The sequence below is a fragment of the Syngnathus scovelli genome, chromosome 7, assembly GCF_024217435.2.
Source record: "Syngnathus scovelli strain Florida chromosome 7, RoL_Ssco_1.2, whole genome shotgun sequence".
NCBI lineage: Eukaryota > Metazoa > Chordata > Actinopteri > Syngnathiformes > Syngnathidae > Syngnathus > Syngnathus scovelli.
In genome coordinates, this window is record NC_090853.1 from 4,346,871 (window position 1) to 4,361,124 (window position 14,254).

Here is a 14,254-nt window from a genome sequence, read left to right on the forward strand (position 1 = left end):
TTAGCTAGGCTATTAGCAAGACAACCATTCTCTGCTATTAGCTAAAAAATGCTCCTCTTTGCATTTCTTGTGCTCGAAGATGACCCCTTTTACAGTTCTTATCAAATCTCAGTTTCCATTTTTTGAACGATGATATTTTTCGGACAAAAATACAACCAAGCTTGATGGAAACAAGGTTTGATGTATTGGAGGGATAGCGAAGCATCAAGGGAACAATAAGTGAAAAAAAAATGAGTTATCTCGCAGATTCCATTTTCGGGAGGGAGGGGGGGGGGACGTAATCATTTGATAAGGACGAAAGCAGTGCCAAGTGTCGTGTTAAAAGCGGAAGCACGCTTTTTGTACAGTATGATCCAAAGATAGTAATCCATCGCAGGTGAAAAAAAGGGCACCGTTGAGGATCAGATAAAGCGCGGCGGACATTTTTAAAAGAGGCGGAAACGCCGCCTTCTCCTCACCTCTAGCGTTTTACTCGAGGCGGACAATTAATTCTGTCGCCATCGGAAGGCTTCGGGCCTTCCCATTTAAGCTCCATTGTGGCGCGGACAATGCAGCACGCTCGTCGCTCAATGTCTTCTTTAACGCACGTCAAGATGCACATTTGAATAGCACATTGATTAAAAGTTTTCTTTTATGCAAACGATGAGACAAAAGCGTTAATGAACGTGATTTTGCGTCAAGCAGATTTACGGGAAATGTTCCACCGGGGAAAATAACCATAGAAACAAAAAATGGTCGCTGATGGCATCACATGATCATATATGCTATATAAAAATATGGATTGAATCTGAAGGGAAAAATCAAATCGTAATGTCAACTAAATGTTACCGGAGACTATTTTGCATTTCCACGAGGCAGCATGTTGCTTACAAAAAATACACAAAGTATATTTTTCTTTGAAGTCCTTCGATGACACATCACATGCAGCGCAACAGCCCTCCCTCGATACACCCGAGAGCTTGTTATCCGCTTTCAAGTAGAAGATTGCCCACCATATTCCACCTTTATCTCCTCACGCTCTTTAAGCCAATTTCATCATTTGACGGCCAACGGGGGAGTGGACGACATAAAAAATGCCATCGCTGACTCGCCGGCGTTATTGGTCACGCTTTTGAATCTCTTGGCACTCTTTTGGAGCGGCGCAGTTGTCTGCTTTTGATTGAAAAAGCCCTCAAAAGGGAGGGGAGGAGGTTCCCCATCATGAAGCGTAGCTGCGGGCGGGCTGCATACCATCTCGACGGGCCTGGCGGCGTTCAGAAAATGCATTTGCAAAAAAAAGCACACCAGGGGAAGTAGTGGGGGAGGAATTTGAATTTCTTAAAACCAATTTCTTGTCAACACTGCCGGTTAAATATTACATGAGGCCCCGGTGTGAGGAGGTTCTTAATGCCACTTTGAGAAGGGGTTTCACAGAGCTGCTGTCATGTATGATGTAACCCGCGTGTCGCATGACTTCACTCCAGTCAAAATCCAGTCCCAAAGTTTAAAAAGTGCCAAGTGCTTGGCTAAAAATAACTTCGTAGTAACTAAGTTACAGTAACAAAAATTGAGCACTTGGAAAATAAAGATTTACACAGACTACCGAAAAAAAAACATGGCAACTACAAAAAAACATCTCGCAGCAAACAATCTTTTTTTGCCTATTTTGTGACTGTCAAAAAAAAATAAAAACATGGCAGCTCCGCAAAACATCTCACAGCAAACAATCTTTTTTTGGCCTATTTTTACCCCAGGACACAGTCAAGAAGCAATCACGTCCCGTCTTTCCTGGCAGCAGCATGAGGTCCGCTGGCAGACGAGAGAAATGTCATCATTTCAAGAACTCGTCTGAGAGTAAATCTAACGTCAACGCTGGCGCGGAAGCCGTAAATACCGTTCCATTTGCCTCCGCTTAAAGGCTGAACTTGGCGGGAGGCCCGCCAAAGCACCTTTTAAGGACTTTAAAGGAGAAGCCCAGAGCAGTTTGAAGAAGTGTAAGACGCTTGAGCGGGCTCGCCGGGTCCCAAAAAACCTCGCGGACACCAGAGGCAATTGCCCTCGCAGCAATCCCACACGTATTTATCGTCCAGTCAGGCTATTTTTGTACAATTTTAAATTGAACAGCACAAAATTAGCAAATTAGTTGTGAATTAATTTGATATCTGCGATGAATCGGATAATCGTTGCGCCGCAAATAAGATTCGATATGATGCCGTCTCGTTCAGCCATCACTCAAGAAGTCAGGCTGACAACATCATCCCGCGGAGGTGGAGGTAATGATGATGGAGACTCCTCCAGAGAAGCGCTGATGTTAAGTGAGGGCTTGCCGAGTGTTGGAAGCCGCGCACATGAATTTTTAATGAATGCTTTTTAGCGACTGAGCGTTTTTCAACGGGCCTCGCTGGCCGTTTGTCATGGTTGCGGAGTCTCAGTCGGCCATCTTTATGCTTTTTCTTTGGCTTTTTTTTTTTATTTGTCTCACCATCGCTGAGGACAGCAAAGAGGAGAACAATGACGCTAACCGCAGAACAAGAAACAATCTCGAGTGCGATGGCAGTAGTGAAGTAGCGAAAGGAAATTAAACCACATTTGTTCTCTAATAAAAAAATAAAATAAAAAAAAGGATTTGGTTCCTGTCATGTTAGGCCTTTTGTTCTAAAATTATATATTGAACGCTCTGTCTCTCAAAATCAGAGCTTATAATTGGCCCAAATTCAAAGTCATATGGTAGAGCGTAGCGTTCCTTTAATGTCGGCGTTAGCTTCAAAGCTTCCCGTTCTGTGTGAAAACAAAACAATGTCAGCAAAGGCCTCTGAACCTGAAGCCGCTTCACGGGAGGCACTTGAAACGCTGCGCTGACTCCCGTTTCAATGTGTTTACCTTCATTCTCAACACAGCCACATTGCGCCTGCAAGGGGGTGTGCACACTTGCGCAACCCCCTCATTTCAGTTTTCTATCCGCTCTTTTCTAGCATTCGGGTGTCCTTGCCCGGGGTGGTTTTAAGAGAGCGTGTATGTGCGCTCCATATGTGCTCGTGCCTCAGTGGACGCGTGGATCGAGAGTCCGCGGGGGGTTAAAGTTCAAGCTCATCCGCTGCACGCTGCCTACGGCAAAAGGTCAACGCGCATCCTTGCTTAATTCTGCTCGGATGGCCAGGTGGTGGGGAGGGCGGGGCCGGGCGGGACGCTACCTGAGCAATGTCCATGACGGAGTCGCAGCTGAGGGGTCGAGCGGAGGTCAGGTCGTTGAAGCCCAGGAGGGTGGAGATGACTCCGTTCTGGTCCACCCGGCGAATCATGGTTCCATCCACAAAGAAGATTATGCCGTACTTATCCACCGTGATGCCTTAAAAAAAAGAAAAATGAAGCGCAGTCGTCAGCAAACATCTTGAAGTGTCACAAGGGCCATCAAGCTCTTTTAAAATAGAAGAATATTGGGCATCTTTTTGTTTTTACACATTACACATTATAACCACTGGCAGAGCTAGAGGGGGGCTGCTGGGGCACTGGCCCCTCTTGAAATATGCTTGGACCACAGATCGCCAGAAATGAGCACCTGACGTTTGCACACAGCTTTGTTTTGCATGTGATTACTTCTATATATTCAGAGCCTGTCACAATATTTCAGCGTTGGCGACAAAAGGAACCTTTGTGTGCGAGTGTGTGTTTTTAACACTTCTCGTCAAGCAAAATTTCCGCACGTATGAATCACACTGTCATGCCGGCGGAGAACAAAAGGTGCGCGAGCGTGTGATCAAATAACTCAACGCCTCGTCCAAATATAGAGAAGGAAGGGGAAAAAAGATGACGCTGGGGAGCGCAAGAAAATAATCCAAATAATGACATCTTAAAATAATTTACACCGGTGATGCTAACATATGGTTGGGTGAAAACATTGAGACTGTTTCACCATATTTTTTTTTTTTTTTGCATCCAAAGCAATGCTAAAATGGGACATATGGGAGAGGGGCTAAGGGATGTGCATATGATTTCTTTCAAATGTAAAAAAAATATATAAACACGTACAAGCTAGCACACATGCTAACTATTAACATGTGACAGGGGCTAAGGGATGTAAGGGAAGCATAGGATTTCTTTTAAATGTAAATAAAACAATATATATAGTAAAGACACACACAAGGTAGCACACATGCTAACTGTTAGCATGTGACTTATGCAAAGGTGCCAGGACTCACCTCTGGGGTTTGTAAGCGTGGCCTCGGCAGCCTTGCCCCCGTCCCCGCAGCGCGCATCGTCGTAGGGCAGGCACTGATCTCCGGTTCCCGCCACCACCTCCAGATTTTTGGCCACGTCCTTGGGCGCGTTGAGCGACTTCACCTTGAACACCTTGCGGCTGCTGGTGTCCGACAGGTACACGGCGCCGTTCACCGGGCTGCTGGCCAGGTAGTACTTGTGGGCCGGGCTGTTGCTGAGGTCGACAAAAACACAATTAAAATGGAGTCGAAAGAGCCGTTTGAATTCATTGAAGGGGAAATGAAAAGAAAATGTGATTAAAGGAGAACAGATTTTTTTTAAAAAAAAGAAAACAATTCAGGCATCTTAGTTGGAAATCCACAATAGCTGGCAAATTGTTCTAATGGCACACAAAGCGTAGCGGCGTCCACTGGAGAGAAATGCTAATGATGGCACTTTGTCTGACCCGTAATTTTGCCGTGATATTAAAATGACAACGCTGTGTAAGCAACCCAGTTGCGGCCATTGCAAAAAGTCAACTCCCTTGTCCCTTCTTTTCACTTATTTGGACGAATCCGCACACAAAGCAATTGTTAGCTTATTTTTTTCCATCCCCCAGCTATTCACCCCAAAAATCACCTAATGGCAACGTTTGCACTTTTTCTGAAATGGCACAAGATGCTGACAAACTCCAGTTGTAGATTAAATTTTTCAGAAAGGAGCTAAGTTTCGTCTGGGTTGTCACGGCGAGTCTTTTTTTTTTTCAGGGTAATGTTGCAAGGTAAATTTGAATTAGTTTAGGGATCATATTTGGAAATACTTACTGGATCAATGAGTAAATCCGAGCCAAGGCAGTTTGCGAGCTATTTTGTCCTGATGTGCGCTCTTAAAAAACGCAACGTGGGTGTATTTTAGCAAGGTAGTCATTAGCGTCCACTTCAAAGATAACCCGAGTTTATCGGACGCTCGGCAGGCCCGCCGATAAGCATGGAGACGCTTGGCCGTCATTCAGAGTGGATTAGGAGCCAATCTCTACTCTTTAACCTTGAGGGGTTCTTTGGTGGCTTACTGTTTTCTTAGAATGCCACAACAAGGCCAGGCTCTGTCGGGAGCGTCAACTGATTTCATTTGACAAATGACCTTCAACCAACATCTGACATCCAGCCCTTCCCGACCGCATCCAAAATAAGGTAGCTGGCCAAGGGAAAAAAAAAAAAAAAAAAAACGACAACAAACGAGGAAGTAGGTTGGTATCCAACCTCAATAACGGAATTCTCGTCAGCAGGTGCAATCAGCTGATAGCTTATCGGCTCCAGGGGCGTATGTAGAGCAGCCGCTTTCAAAAGCAGGAAGCGTTATTCGCCGACCTTCAGCGCCCGCGGCCATCCATATTCACCGACAACATCTAGTTTGTAGGAGATAATTGGATTTTGCCGCATGCTAGCGCAGAAATAGCGGGAGGGCACGGGGGGGACATCCTTAGCGGGGGGTCAATGAACACCAACGCGGGGTGAGGCGGGCGGCCACCTCCCCTCAGTCCCGTATCGGCATGCGCGGCTCGCACGCCGACGGCGGGCTTTTGCCTGTTTTATACCGACGCACGCTGTTTCTCCTTCTGAATAAATCTCCTTGTTATCATGCAAATGCGGCGGCGAGAACAAAGGGACGTGATTTGGCTATTTTAATCTGGAGCGAGCAGCAGGCAGCGCACACTGACGAGTTTGTGTTTGTCCTCGTCCGACGGTGCAGCAAACCCATTACAATGTGTATTAAAGGACTAAGACCCCTGCATTAGTCTCAAGGTCACCATCAAGACCTTCTGCTGCGTGATTCCGGTTACCATGACGACGTGGGACGTAGATAGGGAGTTTTGACCAGGCGAGTGGCTACTTCCGGCCCAGAGTGAGAAAAACAACAACATTCCAAGACCCAAACACTTGGATAAAACTAAACTGTTAATACGATGCCCCCGTTTGACTAGCACCCCCTGCTGGCGGGGAGGTGCAATTCCCTCAATATAACTTTTGATTCCGGCATCATTTGCTTGTGTTTTCTTTACAATTAATTGAGCCCACAAACGAAAGGACTTTAAAAGTAGTGCTTTTTTTTTCCATTGAAAGTCTGCAAGTCACATTGTGCAGATACCTGGAAATGGACACATCAAGTCGTCCAAAGGCGCACTGAACCTTTGCCTCATTAGTTGCTGAGACAGACTGAAAAGTCAATCGGGCAGCCAGCCACTGTGCTGTACATTTTTTTTTTTCCCTAAATGGGGGCCAGTGACCGACACCGCTCGGCTTTTCATTCTCTATTTGACCACATGTTGGCCGTCTGGGGTCGTGACCCCGTGATGGGAAATCAATCAGGAGCCCTTTCGCCCGAGACGTGCCGTATCTGCAGAAGGCTCTGCAGACGCTCGTACCTTTAAGCTCAACGAATTACGTGCTCATTTCTACTCCGCCGGATAAACTACAATAAACACAACATTGCGTGGAGGTGCTTAGTCGGGGAAAACGTACGCCACGCTAGGCACGCTGGGGATTTTACCACGTCGGTAAACAAGCAAAGCAGCTGCCATAAATGCGGCCAGATTAAGGAAGGCTATATTGAGTACAAACTATGTCCTCCGATTGTGGTCGTTGGGCAAAAGCATAAGTTAGCAGTTAAAAAGTGCAATAATACTCAAATATTCACGACGCATATTTGTTTTTTTTGCTGTGAAATGTTTACCCAACAATGATTTTTATCGTTTATAAATGCCACAAGATGCTAACAAAGGCATGTCTAATAGAAAATTTGAAATGACATCCAACTGTTATTTATTATATATTATATATATTTGTATATTATCATAGATATTTATATATTTTTTTAAAATAGATTTTTTACATAATTTATTCATTATTATTTGTCGAAAACCTGCTGGTGTCCCTAATATAGCCCCTTTGTATTTGAGGAAGCGCTAATTATCCAGAGAAGCAGGAGATGCAGATGCAAAGCAGTGGCGTGTGCGAGATGAAGGCCGGTAAAAAAAAAATGCAACGCTATCAGCTATACGAAGACGACCGTAAACCAGACAGCCACTATCTGCGCACAATGTATAATTTCCACTTTGAAGCCAACGTCACAATTGGGTTCACAGAGAGGCAAAAGGGAAGGGAGCAAAGGAAGTGGAATCATCTTTTTCGATCCTCTTTGCCTTACCTGTGCCGGAAGTCTTTATTTCTGCCAAGAGTAGCAGAAGGAGGGCACAAGACAGACAACAAATGTTAGCTGCTAGTAAAAACACTCTTGTTAGCGGGTCGAGTTAATCAAGCGCAACTGGGAAGACGTTAATGAAGATGATTGGCAACAACCTGAGTTCCAGGACGCTGGTGACGTTGCCCGTGGCGTAGATCCGCCGCACGTAGTTGAAGTCGCCCACGTAGAGGCTGCCGTCGGAGGCGCACGCCAGCGCCACGGGGGCCAGCAGCTTGTTCCCGTCGGCCATGCCGTTGCAGCTCGGGCACGAGATGCTTCGGCGCCGGCCGTTGCCCATCACGCTGCCGATGACGGGCGGTTGCTGCGAGATGAAGATGTTCTCCCCGTTGCCCATGTGGAGGATGCCTGGTGAGGGAGGACATTTTTTTTTTTTTTGAATGGCGGAAGGATCAACTCACGTTTACATGAATTTAAAGAGCTACTGTTTGAAATGCGCCGCACGTCACGGAGAGCGTGGCGAGAGCGAGTGGTCTGAGCAGAGCAACATTTGGTCTATCAACGAGGACCAGCCAAGCATCCTCCTCCCAGGGCATGATTAAATCTCGCAATGGCTTCGGCGAGCAAGCTGTCGGCAATTAAATTAGGCTTGATTCTAAAAAGGATGGGCACGAACATGACGCGCCGGAGCCAAAGAAGCGAGGGGGCGGGGCCCGGCGCGGCTGGCCATGTCTCGTGGAATCTGCCGGCAGCTTCTCCCACCCGCTCCCTGACTCGGCGTGACGGATCAAAGCTTCCTGAGCACTTTTCCTATCAGCACGCCTCATCTCCTCTGATGAGGCCGTCGCTCGTGACAGGTGACTGCTCCAAACTTTCTTCTCTCTTCATCCACTTTTCAAGAGCCATTTGGCAGGAATGGAAAAATTGACCCCTTGGTTGGCCGGGAAGAAAATGGACAGCGGTAGATAGACAGTGTGTAAAAATGTAGAAAGTGTGTGTGTGTGGCAATTGTACTGTCTCCAGCAATTTGTGGGCGGCTGTAGGCGGGCAACAAAAAAGGATCCCCCCTCCCCCTCCAGAAAAGAACAATGCAAAAAGGGATTGTGAAGTTGACTCACCGCTCTGTATATTCAAAGCGTGGTGCTTGTCCACGGTCCATCCGCCCAGCTTGGAGGCGGAGCTTTCGTATCCCTGGAGAACGGCCGTCCTCTTCTCCCACAAGATCAGGTCCGGGCATGATTCATACTCGAAACCCACAGACACTAAAAAAAAAAAAAAAAAAAAAGTAAGGTTCGCGCATTACAACTTGGAAAGCGGGAAGACTCAAAACAAGCCGGGCTGCGGTGGTAAGCCACCGCACTGGATCCCACAGGGCAGCCTCTAATTGCTTATAAAACTGTTTATGTAGCGTGAGAGTTATTTTCCCAATATGGTGGAAAGTCAACCGGTGATTTGTCCCGTAGGAAATAAACGTAACAATCGGTTCCAGGGTAAAAACCATCAAAAAGCTACATTAGCATTCAAGTGCAACTTTAACATGAAAATGCTAACGTGACGTTTCCTCACTGACCAAAAGCTTCGGACAGGCCGTAGACCTTCTGGCTGTAGACGTCCGTCTTGTCCCACACAAAGTCGTAGAAGAGGTTGGGCCCCGCCGGGAAGGATTTCCTGAAGAGCCGGCCCTCCACGGCCACCATGAGGTGCACCTTCATCAGGTTGAACGGGATGGCCACGTGGGTCAGCGTCACCCTCAGGATGGACTTGTAGCCCGCTGTCCTGCTGCTCAGGTAGCCCAGCTTCATGTCCGTACCCGGTATGGGGACTTCCTCCTGCAGCGTCTGCACGGGAGCAAATAAATAAATAGATTAAAAAATATATTAAAATAAAAAATTTGCCGGTCCTCATCTTCTCTATTCCGTTTCAATTCCCGGCCAGGTTTTGCAAGTGACCGCCGCGAAGCAACACGTGCCCATAAATACTCCCTGGAAATCCATACGGCCTTTTATTTCACAACCAACGTGCATTTGTCTTCCCTCCTGGCCGCTGACCAGTGCAGACTGTCTCGTATTATTCATAACCTTTCCTGCCAGCGGATCGACGGCATCAATAGGAGGACAATTATAGCGCGGCGACGCGCTGAAGGATTTCTTCATTATGGCGCGCTGAATAGTTTCCCGCATTGATTTCATAACAGAAATGTCCTTCATTACAAGCGCTCCATCCCGCCACCACGACGGCGGCACCGCTGCCTTGCCCTCGGGCCGGCGCCTTACACGGGCGGGTAATATATGGAGGCCGGCCGAGCAGACGTGTCGGGTGGCGCTCACGTTGCAGCTAAAGGTCAACAAGCGCCGCTTTATTCCGCTCCGCTCTAATTAAGTCACCTTTGGCCACCCTCGCCCTGCTTTTGCGTACGGCGAGATCTTGCATAACAATTAAAATGGCGAGCTGCCGTAACGCCGGTCAGAGGACACGTCAGTCAGCGGTGCATTTTGCTCGGAGGGCGATTGATCCGCATTGGCCCTCGTGAGGCACGGCGAGCAGAGGGCGGCGCTCCGAAAGGGGAGCGGGCGGAGGCTATAAGTAGACTCATTGCAAATTCAATGAAATGCCATAAATCTTAGCAGGCAAACTGGGAGACGAGATAATTAGAAAAGGGCAAAGAGACGCCTGTTAGACACGCCGTCCCCGTGTGCTCCATGATGGCGATTTTGTGGGGAAAAGAGGTCAACGCGTCCCAGCAAGCCCGCTTTGTCGCTATTTTCGACAAAATTAAGACGAGATGAAGGAATTTGAAGGAAAAGTCTGGATGGATGGGTTCAGTCTGACCTGTAAACTTTTATTGGCCATTCGCTTAAAAACGCCAATTTTGTTCGGAAAATGCCGCCACAAGATGGCGGCGATGCGCCCTAAAAGCACCATCAGGTTGACATTGATCTAAATAACAGAAACGTTTGCGATAAAAATGATTTTGAGCTCAACATAAACATCTCAACCTTTTTTTTTTCCGCCATGCTTTGCTCCTTTCAGCAGCTTGGCCATCTTTTCACGAACATAGGTCCACAGCTCAGAAATTATTCAAAGCGGCCTTGGCTGGCGTTACCTTTATTGACTCGAGCGTTGTACATAATGTCGACACGCCGCTTTGCCTTGACTGCACACACCTCGCTCATGTTTTTCCACGAGTTCGAGCTTGAATCCAACGCACGTCATCCGTTTCTCCTCAACACTCACTTGACTGCACAAAAAGCTGGCTTTTCTTCAGGCGGACTATTTTCATTGTCTGATACGCGTCAGGTATAAATTGGTCGACTAAATTAGCCATCAAACTAACAATGACACAGATTTCAGGGTTAAATGATCAACTCGGCTGACATCGCGAACATGTGTAGTCATCCGCGCTCGACACGCTGGAAAGTGGCCAAGTTGCCGAGAAGAACAATTACGCCCGAGAGACCAGATCACAGCGACGACTATTACGCTTGATGAATAGTCGGCAGACTCTGCACACACACGCACACACAAATGTTTGAGTCCGAGTCACCTGTATTTCAGGCACCACCGTCCCCCTCTCGGTGCAGGATCCGGCGAAAGCGGTGAGCGGCGCCGGCGACACGGTGGGGCTGGGCCGGGCGAAGCTGCTGAGATCGCAACTGGGGATGTCGTTCTCCTCGTGGCGCATGACCACCGTGTCCATGACGAAGAAGCGGCCCCACGGCAGCCACAGGGTGTGCTCCTGCGTGATGAACGGCGCGCGCTCAAAGTGCAGCGCCACCGCGATGCCCCCGTCCGTCACCAAGTCGAAACTGGGAATGCAAGACAAGTAATTGAATTATTTTTAATTAAATAATTATAATTTTTTTACATAATACTTTTACATTTAGCCGAACATACAGCACACTGAATACTAAGTAAATAAAAAAAATTCTGACAGCATCAATCAAAAGCCTTCATTCTCGAAGTGCTCATTGTGCGAGTGCACGCTAGCTAGAAAGCGCCATTGATCCCTCCGATGGAGGCAGTCCGCTCCAACACGACTCTTAAAGCCCCGACGTGCAAACCCATCTACTGGGCCGAATTATCGGCTCCGTGCCTTAGGGTGCGCGCGTGCTATCGGACCCACGTGGTTTTTGTCACTTCCCGCCGAAAGCCAATTTGCACCCGCTCCCCTGGAGCCCCCCGTGGACATGCTTGTATGCGCAGCGGGAGGTCGCGCTACAGCAAAGTAGCTGCCTGGCCATTAAAAGTACAGCTCGGAGACTTGTGGGGTCAGATTTGTGTAACGTCTACGGGAGGGGAGGGGGGGAGGAGCCTGTGTAGGCAGCGATCGATGAGGGCCTTTGTCAAATATGCAGCTGAAAGTATGTTGAGGAACCCATTTGGCAACCATTTAGTCTTTTCTGTGATTTGCTTTTTTTGATGAATGATGGGGGGGGGGGAAAGCAAATGACATCAGGCGAAGAACCCGCCCCATAACTTTTGTTTACGACAGAAAACTTTGAACGAAGCGGGTCATGGACAACATAGAACACATCATCGAAATGAGCCCGGACAGCTTTCCCATTTCTAAGTGGCTGAACAGGTGCCTTTCTGATTTCACGCTGCACTGAGCCTGTTTACAGTGATTGCAGGAGGGAATGCTTTGGGAGCGGCCGCCTCGTGTTTACAGGACGGAAAGCATCGAAGATTGAGGACTGTTTACACTTAAGATGCCTCCGAGAGAAGCGTATAGAATTTTTTTTTTGTTCGTGCGTGAGGGGGAAAAAAAAGACACACGAGGGAGAAGGAAGCCGGCGTCACAGAAAGCAAAGAAGAAAGTCAGAGAGGAAACGGCTTCAAGGCCAAAGCAGATTAGAGGCGAGTTGATGATGAGGGATGTCGATGAAAGGCCGGGGAAAAGGATCAAGCGTGTGCGCTTTTTCCAGACGCCGCCAAGTGATCAAAATGTCAGCGGGAAGTGGAGCACGGATCGGGACGCAGCGGCTTTCACTCTTCTGAGACAGACGCCAAATGTGAGAGGGAGGGCGCCTCGTTTGGAGCGTCGCTCTGGGAACGCCCCCCAAAGCCATACTTCCTTGATATCCGTTAACTCTCACATTTACGCTTATTTGGACTTATTTATTTTATTTCTAATTTATTTATTTTTTATTATCTTTTATTTTATTGATTTATTTGTTTTGGGATTTATTCAAAAAATCCGGAGAAAGTCATGATTTATTAGTATTTCTTAGTAATTTCTTTATTAGTAAATAAATAAATAAATGTAGTAAATAAATAAATAAATGTTTTGCAATCAAGCAAAACAAAATATTTATTAGACTTAGACTTAGACTCAACTTTATTAGTATTTATTATTAGTATTTGTTGCACTAAAGAGTAAAATGATCAATAATTGGCTTTTTTTTTTTTGAGGGGGTGTTTATATGTCGGACATTTTTGTTTTCTTTTGCCAATTTTTGTAACAATTTTTAAAATTGCTATTATTTAATCAAAAGACCGAGGCAGTGAACGCCAAGCTGGTTATTTCCACGTAATCCCGTTGCTAGTTAAACAAACCACCTGCTGACAGACTATATAAATTGTTTTACCGGTGAGATGAGGATTACTAGTCGTTTACTAGCCGAGCTAACGCGCAGAACAAAAACGAGGCAAATTACGTAAAGGGCGCCTGAAATGAAACGCCTCCCTTAATTCCTCCCCAAAGCGCCGTTGTCGACTAAACAACGTCCATCTGCGCCACGCCGTCCGAGCTTGCTCGCTTTGAATTGGCATATTTGATTTCTTTCCCCCGCCCGCCGCAACTGAAGCGGAACTTACGAGCGCGCACCAGAAGGGCTTTGTTTGATGTGTGTGGGAATTGCGCCCGGCGCTCCCAAATTGGAAAGCGGCAGGCAGATCAATGGCGGCGCTGGAGCGGCGAGAAAAAAGATGCCTCTTACCTCCCGTCTTGTCTGGTGACGGTGTAGCCAAACGAGGGCTTGTTGACGAAGCTGATGTTGACGCCCACCAGCGGCGTTCCGTCCGAGGTCACCACTTGTCCGCGGATGACGCACGCGTGCCTGCGGCGAAAAGGGAAAAACGACGAGGTCACTACCGGGACGACAAATTGTAGCTCGTGCTTAATGATGCCGAAGAATAATTGTCGCTTCGCAAACGAGGACGAGCGTTTTGAATGAAAGTGGGACGCGGCAAACGTGAGTTTATTGTTGGATGATGCATCAAAAGACAATGGCGGGGATGCGGATCTGATTGCTCGAGGAAACAATTTCGGGCTTTTGTACAGAAGACAAAAAATGTTTTCTGTTCCAATTCTAATGCTGGATATTTGTGAGAAGGAAACAAATCTTTCTTTGCGGCGAGAAACCAGTCGAAAGATTCACGACGGCTTATGAAAAGAAAAACATGGTACGGAATAAAAGCAATCAAGCAAAACAAAAATAAAACACTTTGCACGTCTCTGAGGGTTTTTTCTTTCATAGGCGAGCTGGAGTGATAATGAGATAAGAAAGCTTTGCTTTTTGCACTAATCAAAAAATATGCACGACTTATCTTTCTCACTGCCATGGAAAAAGTAAAGAGTGAAGATTGGCAGACTCGTTTGGCCGCTTATCGAAACGTCGTCCACATGGACATGGGTGTCGCCAAATGAGATCCAATCAGCGGTGCCCAATCATCCTTTGATGGCCGACGCAAGTAACAAAATATCGACTGTGCTGAAGTAAATTTATTTCAATATTTACACTCAATCTTGAGACGACCTGGCGTTGACCTCAGCTTTGATTTCAGGTGCTTTGTTGAAACTAGTTCGGGGGAAAAAAAATGCTTTTTTTTTTGTACACCAAAGCGGGCAGTACTCCGAAAAATCCATCTCCCTTGTTGAATT

General features: G+C 47.0%; 1 protein-coding gene across 4 annotated transcripts in view; it reads right to left on the bottom strand.

Moving 5' to 3' along the window:
• The window catches only part of tenm4 (teneurin transmembrane protein 4), a 142,044-nt gene that overhangs the window by 17,921 nt on the left and 109,869 nt on the right, over positions 1-14,254 (bottom strand). For 3 of the 4 annotated variants that reach the window (XM_049726851.2, XM_068651402.1, XM_049726852.2), the window contains 8 exons: positions 13,311-13,430; positions 10,916-11,177; positions 8,942-9,209; positions 8,490-8,633; positions 7,530-7,779; positions 7,378-7,398; positions 4,176-4,408; positions 3,171-3,325 (listed from right to left, as the gene is read on the bottom strand). In XM_049726851.2, coding sequence (XP_049582808.1) covers positions 3,171-3,325; positions 4,176-4,408; positions 7,378-7,398; positions 7,530-7,779; positions 8,490-8,633; positions 8,942-9,209; positions 10,916-11,177; positions 13,311-13,430 — 1,453 coding nt within the window. The remainder of the gene's footprint in view (positions 1-3,170; positions 3,326-4,175; positions 4,409-7,377; positions 7,399-7,529; positions 7,780-8,489; positions 8,634-8,941; positions 9,210-10,915; positions 11,178-13,310; positions 13,431-14,254) is intronic. The other variant, XM_068651401.1, reaches the window with a different exon arrangement.